This window comes from Pocillopora damicornis, chromosome 8, assembly GCF_964200805.1.
Source record: "Pocillopora damicornis chromosome 8, jaPocDami1.2, whole genome shotgun sequence".
In the NCBI taxonomy this organism is placed as follows: domain Eukaryota; kingdom Metazoa; phylum Cnidaria; class Anthozoa; order Scleractinia; family Pocilloporidae; genus Pocillopora; species Pocillopora damicornis.
The window spans coordinates 15,686,973-15,705,872 of record NC_142677.1 but is presented as its reverse complement, the minus strand read 5'-3'; the positions used below and the strand labels follow the sequence as shown (position 1 = coordinate 15,705,872).

Genomic DNA, 18,900 nt, shown 5'->3' with positions numbered 1-18,900 from the left:
ATTATCGATTACAAAAGATTCTCCTTGTTTAAATATAAAGGAAATCTTAAATATTAACGAGAAACAAACCACATGCAATATTTATGTGCATACACAGGACGCCATAATATCGACGTTTGATTGGTGCAAATTTCACTTCCCCGCGAGAGGTCAGTTGTGTCAGGGAAATACCTGTTCATTGCTCGTGCTGATATGAATTTATCACGAATGTTGACCTCTATTTACCATCTTCGACCGGCTCTCCGATTGAGCAGAAGGAAAAAGCAAATTAAAATTAGTTTAATCAACTTGAAAAACGAATTATCGGCCGAATTTTAGTAAGCCTCCTTCCGCTGTCAATCAATCAATTGCCTCCAGCAGTTTCTCCTTGGGATTTACGATGTTCCGTCTGAACATTGAGTCTAACTTGGAACAAGACTGAACATGTATTCTGGAACGTTCTGATATTTTCAAATTTCATACGTCCAACAGAGCTTTAGGGAGGAGAATTATTGTTGGCTGTAACCAACAGACCATGAAAATTATGCCATCGCGTGTGTTACTCTGACAATACATTTATTTATTGTATACAAGTTCAATTAAATCTCTGTCACCATGATCTTTCAAAAGCCTCTAATAAGAATTGGATAAGCATTATTCAACGAGTCATTAGGAGATTTTAATCTCTTAAAAGAGATTTTTCCAATATCTGGTCAATTTTGTTTGTCAGGAAACGAGCTCAAACTAAAAACATCAAAAGCACATGGGGTATTCGGCTTCTTAAGTGTTTCGCTGCCCTGGCTCAATGAATAGTGCATGTGCTATTAGCCCGTCTCAGTTTCTGAGATGTTGTCCTTGACCTCACTTTGCCATTACTATATTTATGTTTACATCAGAGTGCGGGCCTTTTATCGAGACATCTTCAACAGAGCTAAAGCAAGAACTCTTTCCAGTATCGGAACATTATTTAGTCCGATGAAAAGATGAATCTGAAAGGTTTCGAATTTTTCAATATCAGTAACAAAACAGAAATTCACAAATGAATAATGGACGGGCAAAAAAATTCGCTCAGAAACAGAAGACCATCATCCAACCTTTACATCGGGTTTATTTGCGTATGAGAACGCTCGGCTTAATCTGTTTACCGTAGGATAACTGTAGTCTGTGATGGAGTAATCTTGCAGTCATTCACCCGATAGGGGCGATAAATCCCTAAAGTAAACCCTTCCTTTCTCCCCACTGCTTTTTAAGTGACGGTGTATCTATATGTGTCCGACTCAAATAAGGCCCCCCAAAAAATCAAACTGGTTAAACTTGATGAAATTCGTTTACACCCACCTTGATAAATTAAGAGTTTCCTGGGAAAAATCCAGAAAAAATCAGCTTTAAGCCATCCTCGTACTCATAAATTTGAGCCATATTTAAATTTCTCCATCAGACGACCAATGCCCACGACTAGTTGCTTCCACACCATTACAGCAGACTCCCCCTCATTTTTAGTTTCAAGCCTGAGGTAGAAAGGCTGGCGCAGATCCGTTGCCTGGAAATCAAAGAGAAGTTGAAGGACACAAGCAGTCCACCACCACCACGAAGGCTCTGAACTCTTTAGTTCGTGAGGTGACTTAAAGGATAATTTTCGCCCGGGCATTGTTGTAGAAATAAGAGATTGAAAAAGAGATTGCCGATAAAGAACAATTATGTACTCGTTGTGTAAAATATTATCCTGAAGCTCATAAGAATAAAGATTTAACACTGACCTTGAGGACCCACTCGAATCAGTAACGAGGGGGTCATCTTCATCTTCCCTCTCTACTCGATCAGTTATGTTCGTTGTGGCATGCACTCTGAACTCTATACCGGAAAGTCTGGGCTGAGATAAGATGTCTTCGGGAACACAAACTTCAGTCATCTTGTTCAATTAATTTGTTCTGTCTTTTTCGTTTTTCGTTATTCCCATCCATATCGTCAATAAAAAAAAAGTGACTAACCTGATCGATCACCGGCGGCTGATAAATTGTTGGAAATAAAGCATTTCAGGGAGTCTATCAGTAATGTTAGAATCACGTTTTGCAATTCTTAATACATTTTTTTTTCACCCTTTAAAAGAAAAGATTTTAATTGAAAAGGATTGGACAACGATCTGCGCCCTTGCTGGGTGTTGTATTGTCGTGACAAGACAGACTCAACTTTCACGATGGTCCTATACCCACCCAAGTATATATAGGTATCAGTAGACTGTAGTGGAAACTCGACAATTCTTGTAGGCAAGTTCTCAGCAAAGAACTATCATAAAATATCTTCGGAGGGTCAATTCTCTACTCACCTCTTTTAATAGAAGCCGGGACTGATCGATTCACTCCTTTAACTTTTTATTCCAAGGAGTGGCAAGAACCCACTATGAATTTCTCTATACATTATCACCACTGAATCAAAAATGAAGGTTCGGAGACTACGGGAAATAACCAATCACTTAAGACGCTCTTAATTTTTTTGAAAAAATTATCCTTGACGATACTAGAGGAAATGTCTCTAGAACAGTATGGAGAACATACAAACTGATGCAAGGGCCACAGCCTGGTGTAAAGGTTAAACCAAATGCTGAAAGGGTTGTAAGGCAAAACTGTGAAAGTTACAGAGATCTCTTCTTACAAAATATTCCCAGTCGGATTAAGTAATTCAGTGTGGTTCTTTCTTAGTTTTGATCACGTACTAGTGGAAGTATAGAAGTGGTTGAAATCTGCATTTTAATAACCTCTCTTGAGTCAGTCCTAGATTTTTTGAACAGTTCATAATCTCGTGGATAGTCTCAACTGATACTGGATTGTCAATTTTATGTTTGCACGCACGGCGAAGGACCAGGAGTGAAAACTTAAGGAGCTCATCGCATTTAAGTTTAGGTCATAACTCTTAAATATAACATTTCAGGAAGCTTAACTTCCTGTCAATTTTGTTAAAATCGTTACTTATTTCCTCGACGAAAAGTAGCAGAATCTTTTTCTTTATTTGAAGAGGACTTTCTTGCATTAGGTCATTAGTTTGGCTTAGAACTGTTCAGGCTATATCCATTTGATGAATATTGATTCGCAGACATGCAATCCAAAAGTGTTGAGGAAAGTATGCAAATTTCCTTGTTCCCAGTTCCTTTCAACTTTGTTGAACAAAGCGAAATGAGTTGTTCCTTTGGCGTCCGATGTTAATATGGTTGTGTTTGCGGAGTAAATTGTGTCTGAAATTCAAATATGGCTACCAAGGAAATGGACTCGTAAGATAGATGCTTTTTTTGTCGTTCTTTTAATTTCACAGCTGTTACTGACTGAAGTGTTGTTTTTCTTCCTTCACAGAACAGTCCAAATGCGGCTCTACACTCTTACTAAGCGGCAGTTTGTTTTGGTCTTCGTCTCGTTTTTCGTGGCTTTTTTCCTCACAGTTATCATTGGAATTGCAGGTGTGTCGCCATTAGTGAAGCTAATTTAATGTACAAAGCAGAGAAAAAGGCCTCTTCATGTATCTGGGGGGTATTCGAGCGTTGGAAAAAGCGGCAAATTTTGCAGCCGCAGTAATCTAGTCAGGCAATGGCTCAACGATTTGGTTATAGCGGCTAGACAGCCTATAAAATTCCCATTGTACTTATAATCTGTATTTTTACTGAATATGTCTTAAAACGACACATTAAAATGGCTGGAGTTATCTCCAATCTTATAAGAATGGTCTTTTTCAGAATTGAACCAGTAAAATCCTCTGGCAGTGAAAATAAATAATTACAGGTCAATGATCAAAGTCCTGACTTTCCTTAATGACAAATTTTAAGTTCAGACGTGTTTTCTCGCGAGTTATCGGTTGCCTCGGTGTTCAGGGGCGCTTACAAATATGAACAATCAATTTGTTAACATTTTGGGCAAAGAGCGTCTTTCGCTTCTGATCCCAAAACGAATGAATACTGCTCAGTTAATAAAAGTACTTGAAAATTCAGCACTAAAATTAATCCTCTAAGAATAGAGAATTTACATAAGCTTAGCTCTGATCACTGTATGTGGTTCTACGTTTTGCAATATTTATTCACAATTGATTGGTTACAACATTAGTATAACTAACCTTGATTATATTTCAGCATCATGCTTCTCTTAAATTGTTCGTTAAGGAAGTTAACCAAATTGAAATTTGATATCAGAAGAATTCTGTTTCCATTGACAGTGGGTGTAACATATTCATGTACGCTTTCTCTTTAAAAACCATATTATCTCAGCTGATTTAAACCAACTGTATTGATTTGAAATAATTAGAAAGTCACAGCAGTTACCTTGAAGGTTGATGACATAAAAATTTGATATACATGACAAACTGAATTTAGAGGCACCAAGCTTTTAGAAATAGTTGTCTTGAAAACAATTTGAAAATTTGAAAACACTGCTTTAATATCCATATAGCCTTATGACATCTTCAATATTTCAAGCATAATTTTTGTTGCAAATCACACTGCATGAAATAAGCAGATATTCTAATTGTTTGGTGAATTCATTTATATGGGGTGTAAAGAAATACTTGTGACTCAACTGTGATTGTAAAACTAGGCAGAATCAGTATAGATCTGTGTCTGTTGAAACACAGTGACACAAATATTTGAATAGTGTTTTATTCTGTACTCAACTCAAATTATATGATATATTAGAGCATATAAATCAAAGTAAAAGTTTATTGTTAAATTTTTATGGCTTACTGAGCAAGGTATGAGTTTTGCAAACTTTGACTGGCTTTAGTCGGTTTGTTGCTGTTTTGTCAACTCAATGTGTTACTCTCCACTGATTAACACAACCTGTCTTGACTCATGATTCCAGATATCTTAACTCGCTCCTCTTGAACATCAGCATACATATTCTCTTTAATATTCTCTATACATTTCTAAGGGTGCTGTTCTTTTGTTTTATTGACTTCAGGGTAGTTAATTCATTGATTAATGCAACTCTGTGATTGAATCAATCATGTTTAAGATATTTCTAGAAGTATTTTAGTGTTATTATTGATGTAAGAGTGTAAGGTTGAAACTGTTTTATTTCTTACTTAAGTCAACTGTTTTCATTTGCTTCTTTTTACAGGACCTCGCATTATTGTTGAACATACCCAAAGTGCATCAAACCTTCACGTACCAAGCGGAAAGTTGTCGGTGAGTAGATTTACATGCAGTTCATATGTAATGAGTACACCTTAATCGATGGTTTAGCATATAATAATGCAGATTTTTGCAAGTTGTGTAGCACTTGAAGGGGCAAGGAAACATACAAGCAATCAGCAAGTTGTTTTCAAAATAACGTTTTAAATTTAAGTATTTAAAGAGATCAATGTACAACTACTCATCCACTATGCAAATTTTTCCTTGACATTAAAGATGGTTAACAAATTGAATTACTGCAAAATCAAAACATGGGGTTTGCTTCCCTGCTGTTGTTAAAATGTAAGTTTAAAGTTTTTAGTTCTTCTTTCATCTACAGACTGGGCCATTTCAGATAGACACAGGTATCCTATCAACTTTCAATCAACAACTTTGGTTACTTTGCCAGATCAAACTGAATGGAACAAAAGCAGGTATACTGTAATATTGTTTTGAAATTGAGTATAAAAGCATTATCAGGTGTGTCATTATAAAATGTGATAGGTGTATGATGTTAGCTGAGTATGTGGCTGAATTGAATTTTGCTTGTATAGGAAGCATGACATGTTGCAAAGCAACATGCAAAAAAAGTTAAATTTTAAACATTCTGAGATTTTGAAACATTCTGAGATTTATGCTAAATATGCCCTGGCAGTATTCTGCTAGAGCATATTTTAATATACATTGATTTAAAAATCAGTTCAAAAGTACACCTGTACTTATTTCCTGCCTCTTAAGTTACCTGAGCTGTCTACACCACTAATAGTTTAAGCACTGTACTTCCTGTATACTGCCTACTAGCTTCAGTTGACAACCATGATTATTGTGGAAGTTGTAAGAAAATCTAGCTTATCAGTTTACTAAACAAACTGTATTAAAGCTGAATATTGCTTTTTGGGTATTGCTGAGTGAAATCTATTTTCTGAGTGCGATACGTGTGAGACTAAAAAATAATTTTCACATTAAAAGATTAAGAGCTGCTCTTATTCTCATCTTACAAAAGAGCATTGGGGGATCCTAGAAATTGCCTTTTTTTTACTAATACATGTATTTCTTGCATGTTTTTGTCATTTTTTTGTAGGGGCATCATTCTCAGACAGTTTTCACCTGAGTGTTAAGATTTATGGAAGAGCCAAGGACAGTAGTTATCATTTAATAGCTGAAACTCCTTTCAACAGGACTCGCCAGTTGCAATGTCAAAAGGTTTGAGGTTCTTTGCTTATTTTCTTGTTGTTATTATTATCAAGTTGATCTTCGTAGTCTATGGCCCTGTTCACACTACAGTCAATACATTTGAAGATGGGGTTTTCCCCCTGAAATTTTAAATAAAGAACAGGATATTACACAAATTTCTTTTGATCACACACAAATAATATGCAGTGCTGAGTCTCAATAAAGCAATTACATCAAGATTGAGTCAAAGAGGTTTTGACAATTGTTAAGTTTTGTTTACCTTCTACTACCTATACTATTTTTTATTCCAGTCATCAGCAACTATAAGCTACATCTCCAATTAATGGTAGTTAAATTAACTATTTTTGGTCAATTTTGCAACATTATTGAAACAAAACAGTCAACCGAGCATAACTGATTTCTAAATATAAGTACTACAATGTATTATTGTGTGATTTGGCCACCTTAGTTTACGAAAAAAGTGTTTGAATAGAAAGTTACAAGAATTAGTTCTCAACAAAAATTACTATAATGTCAAATGGGAAAGTTGCTCTTGCATAGCACACATACACACACACACTAAAAATTTCAATATCCAAAATTTTCATCCTCTGAAGTCCATTGCAGAAAAAATTTATATTAAGAAGTATTTGATAGGTACTAAATAGCAAACTGTCCTCAGGTTAAATACAAGTAAATTCCAGGTTTACATGTTTTAAGTTATTGTCTGGTTATCTTTTTGGTTCCAGGAATGTAATCCTTTGGTTATTTTACATCTTGGATATCTTGATTATCCATCATATGTGGCAACTGTCAACTTTCATGGCCTCCAATTTCCTAAAGGAATAGATATTAGAGACATTGATTTTGTGGTAAGCCGTTGTACTTGAGATATGAAATTGTGAGTTGTTCATCAGTGTTTTTTATAAGATATCAATGTGAATGTGTTAAAGGGAAGAGGAAATAATGTAATTTGAAGCTCATATTAGACATGTAATTTGCATTGGCAGAAAAATTATTTGATTCACCACTATTTTCTCAAACATGTGACATAATAGTTTTATATTCAAGTTAGTTTTTTCATAATTTGGAGTTAAATAGCTGTGAATAAATGATACATTTACATCTTACATTGGGGTTCAATAAGCTAGCATGTAAAATTACCTTTAATTTGAAAGAAGCCACAGAATTTTAGTTTGGTTCAATAGAAAAACATCAAAATGGAAATTATGAACAAAAATGGAATTACATCTTACACTGGGGTTCAATAAGCTAGCATGTAAAATTACCTTTAATTTAAAAGAAGCCACAGAATTTTAGTTTGGTTCGATAGAAAAACATCAAAATGGAAATTATGAACAAAAATGGAATGAGGATCATTAGAAATGGAAAGGGTTGATGCAGATTGTAAATTGAGATATTTACAAATGAATGCATAGCTTCATCAATTCTTCACCTGTAAAATGTTTTCAGAGGTGCAACAAACTAATGACTAACTGTTCACTTTGATTGCAGTTGAAACATTACAGTGCTGATTTCAGTCAAGTTGAAATCTGGTTCAGATTTGTATTCCTTGTCCTTACATTCATGGTTACAGTAAGTACCTGGTTGAAAGTGATGTTAACTTGTTTTCAAATAGAGAACTGTTCCTATTAGATGAACTGTAATTAAAAACAGGGCAGAAAAAAAAAGTTTGAAAAAGTTTTAAGGTTTTAGCTAGGATCAAACCCTAACATCACAATAGGATGGAGCCACAATCTGTGCTTAAGAGCTTTTAATTTTGGGAGTATGACAACTTTGCATGGGTTCTATGTTTGCTGCTAAGGGATCCAGCCAAACAACCGACAGTTAGGATTATCAAACTAAAATTTCAGTCCTTTATAAATATCCATAATTCACCACAGAGGATTATATTTAAGGAAATGTTTAATGTAGCCCCCAGGTCTCTGGAAGGTCATCAAATTGTGATTTTTTTGGTTTCAGTGTATGTTTGCTCACTCATTGAGAAGATTTCCATTACGAGAGTGGTCTATAGAACAAAAGTAAGGAACTTGCATAGTCTCTCAATGCAGTAATTCTGGCTTTTAACTTTGATATTATTATTTATGCATCACATCAATTGCATTGTTAGTCAAACTTGAGACAATTTTTTTAAATTCATGAATGGAATTTTTTGCTGCCAGTAACATGTAAATGTAGAATTGCATTTAATATCAAGGTAAAGAATCAATAGGCCAAGTTTATTTCAGTTTATTGGTAACTTACAAGCTTTTGTTACCTAAAATTATTTATAAAAACACTGTTCAAAGAGCACCTGTGTAGTTTTGAATATGGTGGAAATGTTTCCTATTGGCTGCAACTCCTGACATTCATCTTTAGGCAACAAGTTTCAAGCATGTGTTTCTCCATGCTTGAACTGGATGAATAGATATCCACATGTTGTTGAGTTGATAATGAGATTATTGTAAACTTTTTTTGAAAGCTTTTTTGCTGATAATCGGGTCTAGAATCATACTTGAAAAAAAATATTGTTTGTGCAAAAAAATCTGTGACAGTCTTACATACAATTAAGTGTCTCTAAATCTAATAAATTTCTCTTTGTTCAGATGGATGTCACTTCTTCTTCCACTACTGCTGTTGTACAATGGTAAGTGATTTCCTTCAACCTTTTCATTACCAGGAGTGATCAATAAGTTATTGTGCTAGAAAGCATCAAGACTCTGTCAAATAAAAAGATCACAAAGAGAAAGTAAAATATCAACTTGAGCTGCTGATTAATTCAACAACTACTTTTAAGATACAAACATATGAGAAATGTATGACAGACAGTAAGGAGAATTGATAGGTGTTAAAATCTTGGGTTGAAAATTCTGAGGGAGTGTTTTCATCTCAGCTCAGCTGGTGCAGAAAACTTTTCTTCCATGGGGATGATCTATATTTTGGCTGATAACAGAGTTCTGCAAAGAGGTTGCACAACTTTTGAGGAGCTGTTAGGAATAAATTAAGGTGATCTATGGAAATTAAATTTGAGCACAAAGTAAGAGACTGGTAGTGCTTCATTTAAGTTTTACAGCACACATTTATTTCTCTTCTCCCTGTTTAACATTTCAGTCTCTGTCAGAAATGTTTCCAAACCAACCACAGGCACTCATTTTGTTTTGTTGTAAACAGAAGGAGTTATGTTCACCACCTTATACACTATTCCTAACCTTAAACAAGGAGTGATGCAACTACTTAGACAATCTGCTGAAAACTCTTTTCAGCTCTTAAATTATACTAGTCTTATTGTTTTCATTATGGTTTTTTTTTCAATAGACCCATTATTTCCTCTCAACTTCCTGGTGAACAGTTGGGTTCCTGGAATGTTTGATTCAGTGTTCCAGGCATCATTTCTCTGTGGCCTATTGCTCTTCTGGCTTTGTGCCTTCCATGGCATCAGACAGGTTTTTAAAATTTTCTTCTTCTCATTATCAGTATGTAAGAGATGATTTTTCTTTTGCAGAAATTTTTGAAATGAGTTCTGAAAGATCAGATGTAGCAGTGGTATTACTTTCAATTAGTTATAATCAGATATTCCTTTTTGAGAAAAGTCCTCCTCTTTCATGGTTCCCTTTCTCTCATAAAGAATGCCTGAGTGTTAGATGTAATAGACAGCTGATTTCAGTACATTGTTAAGACCCAGTTTTTGAAGACATTATTTACCTTTCTGGACTTGAATGGATTGAAAAGACAGAATGTTTGAGGCTTTTCCCAATTGGTTGGTGTATATGAAAAATTGCTTGCTCTTGTAATGAAGAGCAATATCCAGTCTAGTCATGGAATTGGGGTAGTTGCATTTGTGGTTGAGTAGTACTCTTAAGGTAGTGAATTATGTGAAACAACTCACTGAAATCTTTTTTTTCTTTTTTTTTTTTTTTTTCTTGAAACAGAGTGAAAGAAAATTAAGTTTCTATCTCCCAAAAGTTCTCATAGTTGGCCTTCTATGGATTGCATCATTCACCCTGTCATCTTGGCAACAGTAAGTTTTCATTTGAAGGGTACATAGGAAGAAGCTTACACTGACTTGTGATAGATAACCAAAAAGTTCTTTCAAGTGGTTTTTTCCTTTCTGAAATGTGGGGGGAAGTTGATGTTGGACTAAAAGCCATTTAAAGCTTTATTTGCACAAATCTTTGGTTTCTTAATGAAAAAAACATTCCATTTTCTTCTTGAAGCTTTGTTGATTTGGTTGTTCAGTAATTATGTTAGCAACCATCTGAAAGAGTATCTTATTGGCAAATGGGGTTGTAATAATGCTGCACCTGGATAACCTTATATGCTGCTTAAGCCTTTGAAAAAGTGCAAAGTACACAGTGCAACAAAGGGTACTGCATTCATTTATTTCCAGGATCAGTTTGAACTACAGTCATGGTTGACCTCTCTAAGGAGGAGGAGGGTGGAAATATTAAGGTGATCTGATGAAAGATACTTCTTTCTTGACAGGTATAATGAGTTACAAGATCCCACGTACCAATACAAGATAGATATTGGCCATTTTATGGTAAGAAAGCACAGGATGTTGAAAATATAATACAGGAGTTTTGTCATGATAAGTGAAAATTTGTCATTAGCTATCTATGTTGACCCTTTAACTCCCAAGATCTGATTGTTAGTTCTCCCCTCTGGCTGCTGCACATTTCCTTTTAGTCACAAAAACAAGAATGTGCTGTTAGATCAAGACTACTAACTTTTACCCAATTAGTTTGAGTATTCTCATTGCATGTTGGCTGGATAATGTGTGGATGTTACTGGGAGAAGATGGAAATTTTGCTGGTTTTAATTTTGGTGGATTTTGCGGAATTTCCTCAATCTGCAAGAATAAATTCCCTCAAAAAATTTCTGGGTATATCCATAGTGAAATTAAAGACTCCATTAACAGATTTTGTGTCTTGCATCTGTGGTTTGTAATGATTATTTAGATGTATGCTCATCTCTGAATGTTGTGACCATTTTTCACAGGGTCTGAAGGTGATGTTCTTCACTATTGGTGCCATTTACCTGGTGTATTTGATCTACCTGTTATTCAGGGCATACAGTGAGCTCAGAGCCATGCCTTACTTTGGTAAGTTGGATATTGATGTGAGACGAAAAAGAGAAGTAGTCATCTATTGAATTTCCTTCTCAGAATCTTAACGGTTTTACAACACATGCTGTCAAATGTGAGTTAAGTCATACAGTGTCTAAGATGAAAAATGGCAATTTTTATTCGCCTGATTTTTTTAATTCTTGTTTTTTTCCCTTGTTGAGGTAATTGGAATTGAAAGTAATGTTGTTGTAATCAAAGGTAATTCTTAACTCCAAATGCTGATCAAGATTTGTTTTTTCAATATGGCAGTCATTTATCAGAAAAACATTCAACTAGAGTGTCAGTAAAATTCAGCCCTCCACCTGTCAACTTACAAGCAATTAGCCTAAATTAACTTATCTGTTAAAGTTCTCCCACTTTGTGTTCACAGATGTTCGCCTTAAGTTCCTCACAGGTCTTATGCTGATTGTCTTGACAATAAGGTATGCAGTATAATCTTTGTTATAAGTTTAACAGTGACTAACCATACTTTACATGTAATGGTAGTCAATTGATTCTGGGTGCTGTTTGCAGTACATGTATATAGGGACCAGTAAACTTTTCAAAGACCTAAAACCAATGAAATAAGGTGCAATTTGATGTCTTTGAACAGTTTATGAGTTTGTGGGATTATCATTAACTTATTTCTTCCAATAAGCATTTATGTGCTTTTTCAAAATTTCAGATATAAGGAGTGAGGTTAAAGTTCAAAAACTTATAAATGAAGAGGCAATAGAAACAGGTTTTCCTTGTATCCCTACTATTGAAGAAATTTTAAGGAGTAGTGGGGCACTTATTTGGGCATGAGTGCTTATTTGAAGAAATACAGTTTTCATCAAATAATTTTTATGGCAACTTTCTGTTCACAATTTCAACCCTTCAGGGTTTGGCGTTGATTGATAGCTCCACAGTCATATGCCTTATCGTTTATGTGTACCTCATCACCTGGTTTTTTTGTTTTTTTTTAATTAACTCTTCAATTGTATTTCAGTCTGGTAATCACAGGCCTTCGGTTTGGGACTGGAGTGTTGCAGGACAACTTTGTTGCAGAACTGGAAACACACTATGATAATTATATCCTTTTGTTCTAACAAGCAATCACTAATAACAAAATTGATTTCTTATTCTGCCTAACAAATTTTTATCAAGAGTTAGCTTTAACCCTTTCAATCCAAGGATTGATAAGTAGATTATTTTTCTGTAGCAAATCGGGTAGTTGTCGGGCATATAGGTGGTGAGAATGGTTTAAAACCACTGTTATGGGTCTATGCGTATTTGTAATCAAATGACTTTTAATATAATAGCTGAGATCAAAACTTGCCCAAACCACAGTTTCCCAGTAATTTTTTCGCCACCTTTGTTAGACATCTCTGTCAAATTTGTTGCTTTGTAAGGATTCAAAGTGTATTCTTTAACACTGAATACCTGCCGAATTCCTGACGTTTTTTGGATTGCTCAACTTCTACTTGTACACCATGGCATTCGTTTATTCACCATCCAAGAATGCTCTGTATGGTAAGACAACGTGTGTCCTTATCAAATTTGTCTGGCTGGCTATTGTCTAGTTTTCTCCTTTCTCTTCACATCTGGAGAGTTGCAGAACCTCTTTCCCCTTTAGACCTGCAGACCTTGCAACGGCATAATTGTATATTGCGACCCAACTGGCTAATTTTTGATGATTTGGGGGGGGGATTCTTAATCAGAGTTCGAACTCCCCCCCCCCCCACACCACAAGAATGTCAAGATCCTCCCTGTCCTGTACTCCCGTGTCGTGATGTAATTTCCTCGTTCTCGTTTATTTGTGTCGGCGAAAGAAAATTAACGTGAAATGCCATTACACCGTGTTAACCCCTTTAATATAGAGACATTTTCATTTCATATTCTTCGTTTTTGTTTGATAATTTTACGGTGTTCTTTTTTTGAAATGCATTTTTCTATGGAACGAAAATAAACTCAAAATGTCGTTCAAACCATGTTTGGTCTAAAAAATTCGCGCCATTCTATCAACCAATCAGATGCAAAAAACCAATCACGATTTGGTCGCTCTCGTTCTACCGCGCTTCTGTGCTTTTGTTTTGAGGTCTCATGGGCTCATTGTGATATTTACCTTTGTTCTTATTGGTTGTTGTAGAGTCCTATTTCCGTGATCAGTCCACATTTTCGATGTTGAATGAGTCTGAAGATGAGGACGCCTTGATATACAAGTAAGGAGTTGAATTTCGTCATGAGCTATCATTATCCTTTTTCTCATGAAACTTATTCTCGTCTAACCATGTATGTGAGGAGCAATACCCCCCTCTCCTTCCACGCCGCTGTTTCTTTAAATTAAAGAAGAGATTCTCTCAGCTCAGTGGAAGGGAATGGGTGGGGGGTTATACCATAAGTTGTGCGCGCGAACGTCAGTTATGCCGGCAGTTGAGCAATTTCTCATTGAGTATCGAAAGTAATTAGGGGTAACAGGTTAGAATGAGCACTAGACTGGACATAAATTTATTACGGTTTTCCTTTTGATAAAAAAAGTTAAGCGAAAAATCATCACCCGATAACGTTTTCTATAACTCTTAGAGGCGGTAGGGTAAGAACATGTATTCGCTAATTTGCTATTTTTTTTAACTCACCAAATGTACACAGATGTAAGTGTTTGGAGGGTGTATTGAAGGTTTTTAGCAGTTTGAAATATGTCTTTAAATTTTTCACTTATTAACCTATTAGGTGATTTCTGTATGAAGTGGAAGGGTGTTGTTGTCGTGCCTTTGGTTTCGATGGGAAACTTTGCTCTGACTCGGCCCTAGCTCTCCTTCAGCAACTTATGTTGTATCGTTCAAATATGACTTTCGCCAGATTTAAATCTGACGCGAATGTTGTTTGATATGATGTATCATTTACTCAAAATGTTTAGTTTCTATTCAAAAGAGTCATGTTTTTTTCTTTTCAGCTCTCAGCGGGAAAAAGCTACCTTCAGCAGCAGCGAAGAAGAAACTTAGAGCATTACACTTCCCTTCTTGCAAAGTGGACGTAAAAACAACGCTCTTCTCAGAAGTTTTGTATTCAGAAAGTGCTAATTTTAGAAAAAGAAAGTTACTATCCAGAAATAACGGGGGTTTTCCCCTCTGGATCAGATCTTTAAACAGTTCCTTAAATTAGATACCAGATGTGCTCATTTCCATTTAACACGTTTTTTTTCCGTTCTGTATTGTTTTGTTTTTGTTTGTTTGTTTGTTTGTTCGTTTGTTCGTTTCTCATTTCTAGAACAGTTTTTTTTACTTCTAATTACGCTAGAGTAGAAAATTATAATGTTTATTTATAAAATCTTACATAACCTCCGTCTTTGATCAGAGGAAAAAATCAGTGAGAGTGATGAATTTGATAACGTTACGTTACATGACATTAATTTCCCTTTCAAGCCCATCACAGCCACGCCCCCTTCCCTCCCCCAACCTACCTCCATTTCTCTCCAACCCACCCCTCCCTCGACTTGATCCTGTTGGGAGAAAGGTGGGTAATCTTTAACGTAGTTTTCAAATCAGAATATAAAAATATTTACGATAATATAGAGTAACAAATAGGTTCTAACTCTGAGATTCAACAGACTGAAGTATATTTTAACAGCGTCAGATTCGTGCTTCTCCTCATGACGAGTCACACAGCCGTAGAACTTTTTCAATGTATTTATGTAGAATCTTCAACCCCTTGTTGAATATGGAGTAACAGTTGAATCGACATAATCTACTGTTATTGTCATATTTATTCACTCTTTATACGAAATGTTTTTAGTTACATATTAATGTGATAACTGTCACGTCACCTTTGTTAATGAGGACTGAAACGCAGCTTGTGTGAAGCATATAACTTTTAAGTGGGCTAATAAAATGTCCAAAATTATCGTAAATAAATAGATATCAAAATTTAGGTTAAGAAACTATCACGATCGTTGTCTCTTCTGCTGATGAAGGCCTCACGAACCCCAAATGCATAGGACTGTGTGCGTATGGGAAGTATAAATCACCTTTCGAAAGTAAAGCGCTGTCACTTGCTTCACAGAGACGTTCGGGTAAAGTGAAAGTTAAGCCGGTTTAGCAGATCGCCAAAGGAATGTCTGTGGATAGTGAAAGAAGGATATTGGGCAATAAAATGGAAAATGGGAACAATTGTTATTCGAATTTTGAATTTTTTTAAGAATTATCGAACCGAAGAAATTTATTTAAGACTTCGATTGTTTAGCAAATCGTGTGATATATAGCACGTTATTTATTTATCTATTTGATAAAAGTGATGGAGGTTGATAAATTACTTTTCTTTTCCGATATCTTGAAATACCTGACTGATAAACTATTTTGCTTCTGTAACAAGGACGTGGCATGCTTTCTGTTCGAGTATGGTTATGTAAGGGATTGAGGGTTCTTGATGTCACAGCGAAAACCGCGTTTACTCCGATATTATCTGGTGTTGACTTCCGTCATAACTGACATCCCTTTTGTATTTTGTATCATCGATATGTTGGTTTCCTGTTTCGCTTAAACGACAAAAAGCCACAAGGTGAAAAGACACAATTCAACACTGTTCAATTGTAATCTTAATACAGGAAATGATTGTGCATCTTTGTATACGGCGAAGCCTGGAATTCTATGTAAGGAAGTTGGAAATTTTAGAGGCTCTTAAAACTGTTTGTACTTTTATTGCGAAAACTCGTGTATTTAAAACACACTTAACCCCCCCCCCCCCCCCCCCCCCCCCATACCACCCTGAGAGAGCGTCTGCCTATGCCTTCGAAGGCATCGAAATCCTCTTGTACACTTCGTCTTTCCGGAGTGGAGAGGTGCATATTATCAAGTGTTTCTGACAGGCGACCATTCAGGAATGCGTTTTGCGGTGAGAGGGCCGTATTGACTTTGCTGAAGCGAAAGTCGAGCCTTGCTTGAGATCCTTTGGTTAATCACAGAGGGAGAAGACTTTATGTTCATTTTTCTAAGAAACTTTTTCTTGAGAACTATAAGGCCAAAATTTGCTTATGTCTTGGACGGCGTCAAAACGCTCTGGAACACTTCCACTTTCATCAGAGGCATAATCTCTTCGATCTTGCTCAACGGAGAGGTCTTTATACAGGAAGTTGAAATCAAGTGCTGCTGACAGGCTACCGTTCTGGAATGCGCTTTGTGGTTAGAAGGCCTTGTTGAATTTGCTGAAGCGAGGTCAGAGATGAGACTTCTGTGATCTCTCAACGGAAACGAAAAACAATTTGGGAGAGATACATGTAGTCTGCAGAGATCGTCATAGTTGAAGGCAACTCACAACGGTATTTCCAAGAGGGACGGGTTCAGGTCCAAGATGAAATGGGGTTGTTTAGACAACTGAAATCGTTTCGTTCGTGTATTCAAAAGCGTCAATTAATAATATTGTTCTTCAGTTATATAACGCGTATCTTGACGTGTGACAAATTGAAGATTGAAGCAAGATCAATATTTATGTGGTCGTGACAAATATTACAAACAGGATCTGGATGGTGCCTTTAGCGCTTAGCTTAAAAGGAAACAGGTTGTTTAGATAGGAGACCATAAAACAATTTTAGTGCAGGCATTATTTTTTTGGAATAATTTTAAAAAAAATGCTTTAAATCCGTTTCTTCCTGCGACACTTAAACCCTTGAGTCGTAACTAAACCGCAGTGATAAAGGGATTTCACAATATGTCATTCCTTGACAGAATTGATTAAGCGGAAGTCAGAGCTATTAATAATCAGTCAAAAAAGCTTGTATTAAGTGTCATAAAATATCTCTTTTCATTTTAACAAATATTCGTACAATAAATTTAAAGTTAGTGTAGGCTGGTTGAAACGTTATCCTTAATTCATTTGATCTGCGTACCGCAACCTCCAGGACTTCTTGTGAAATGTATAAAATTGGCGGGATGTTTTTCGAATTTTAATAGCTGTTCCGTTGATGTCATATTGCGCACTGAAGCACTACGATTCTTCCTCTCGAAATTTGGCAGCTCGTGCTCATGTGTACAAGAATCCAACCACGGCCACAGCCATAAGAGGCAGGCACTCTCGCTTTTACCCGATTTGATATCAAATTTAATTGCGTTCTTTAACGAATATTGCAGTCTGATTGCCTACACCATTTACTCTGTCACGTAATAGATAGTGACAGAACTATCATTGAAAGTAGATAAATTTATCTTCTAGTCACGGTGGTTTGTGATCTCTAAGACTTCTAGTGGTCAAAGGCTAAATTCCACTATCTCAAGCTTCCTGTTTATGTCACAAGAAGACTTAAAGAAACAAATTCATGATTATGAACAGGAAGAAGATTTTTCTCGCAGGAAAAAACCTAGGCTAAAATGGCATGACGAGACACGTGCTGAATTTACCTGCGGGAAATGTAAATGAAAAAACAAGGAAAGCATTTTTCAGAGTACAAGGAAACTTTTACAAATTTCACCCGTTTTTTTGCAGTAAGCTTTTAAGTAAACACTTTTGAAATGTTTGCTTACAATATAGCACGTTTTTTATAGCCGGTGTGTGCTTGGGGTGACAAATCAATCAAATTAATTCATATTTCCTCTTAGTTCCTGTCGATTTGTGTGGGCAAGCGTGTCCATCAAGGAATATTTTGCACACAGATTGGTTTGCGTAATAGAGTTCAGCTAAGAAATCGTTGACTGAATAAAAAACCGGTAATTTTCAGTAGGAAATTCTGAGTGATACAGTGGTGCATAATCCTAAAATTGTAAGATTCTTCTTCCTTTCGCAAAAGAGAGGTCTGTGCAACAAGTCACGTTTCTGTGAAGAGTAACAAGGTGCACGTTCTTCGTAAACGTCATTGTACAACGTCCGTAAAATATACTGATCTTATGTGAATCGGAATAAGTGATGAGAGATAGGAAAAAAATAATTTTCTTTTATATGGAAAGAAAATAAAGCTACCGTGTCTGTTTATTTAATGGTTATCTACAACTAGATATTTTGAGTCAAAATTCCCTTCAGGTTAGTGGAGACTACAAAGTATTAGCTCGGTAATAACAGAAAAACAGAAAAACACAATACAGGCGATGATAAAACAATAAGGAGCATGAAGAACTAATGGAAATAACGAGGCAGGCTCATCTTGTGACGTTTTAAAGGCCAGTCAGACAGTTTATGTTCACATCTGTGACGATAACTTCTCACGTACATAATTGCATCCTGTATGTATCGATATAACAGATAACATGCGACTTACGACGGAGAGAGGCAAAATTTGTGGAGCTGTTCTAAAGATAAAGCGTTGTTGAAGGGTGTCAAAAGAGCCAGATATTAATAACCTTTATGTTTCTTCTCAGCTTACTATTTTTGGCCAGTGATCTGTACTACGCCCACACAAAATAAAAAGTAAATCTGCCGTGTACAATGACCCTGTTCGATTCACTGACCTTGGCGATAATGAAATATATTTTTTTTATGGGAAATCCGGTTTACATTTTGACAGATTGTTTACTGCAGGTGTGTTCAAGTTCATTGGCAA

General features: G+C 35.8%; 1 protein-coding gene across 1 annotated transcript; it reads left to right on the top strand.

Moving 5' to 3' along the window:
• Positions 1-3,087: 3,087 nt before the first annotated feature.
• LOC113676146 (transmembrane protein 181) lies at positions 3,088-15,318 on the top strand. Its single transcript, XM_027192768.2, has 18 exons — positions 3,088-3,241; positions 3,321-3,424; positions 5,070-5,137; positions 5,463-5,556; positions 6,204-6,325; positions 7,045-7,167; positions 7,811-7,891; positions 8,279-8,337; positions 8,902-8,942; positions 9,611-9,738; positions 10,225-10,313; positions 10,778-10,835; positions 11,294-11,396; positions 11,791-11,842; positions 12,391-12,473; positions 12,825-12,914; positions 13,531-13,603; positions 14,335-15,318. Exons 1-18 carry the CDS (start codon positions 3,219-3,221, stop codon positions 14,381-14,383), a joined length of 1,440 nt encoding a protein of 479 aa, XP_027048569.1. The 5' UTR covers positions 3,088-3,218; the 3' UTR covers positions 14,384-15,318.
• The last annotated feature ends 3,582 nt before the right edge of the window (positions 15,319-18,900 follow it).

Coding starts and splice junctions, on each gene's coding strand:
- LOC113676146 (XM_027192768.2), top strand. CDS start 3,219: ATGGCTACCAAGGAAATGGACTC. Junction 6,326..7,044: donor GCCAGTTGCAATGTCAAAAG/GTTTGAGGTTCT, acceptor TTTTGGTTCCAG/GAATGTAATCCTTTGGTTAT. Junction 13,604..14,334: donor GAGGACGCCTTGATATACAA/GTAAGGAGTTGA, acceptor TTTTCTTTTCAG/CTCTCAGCGGGAAAAAGCTA.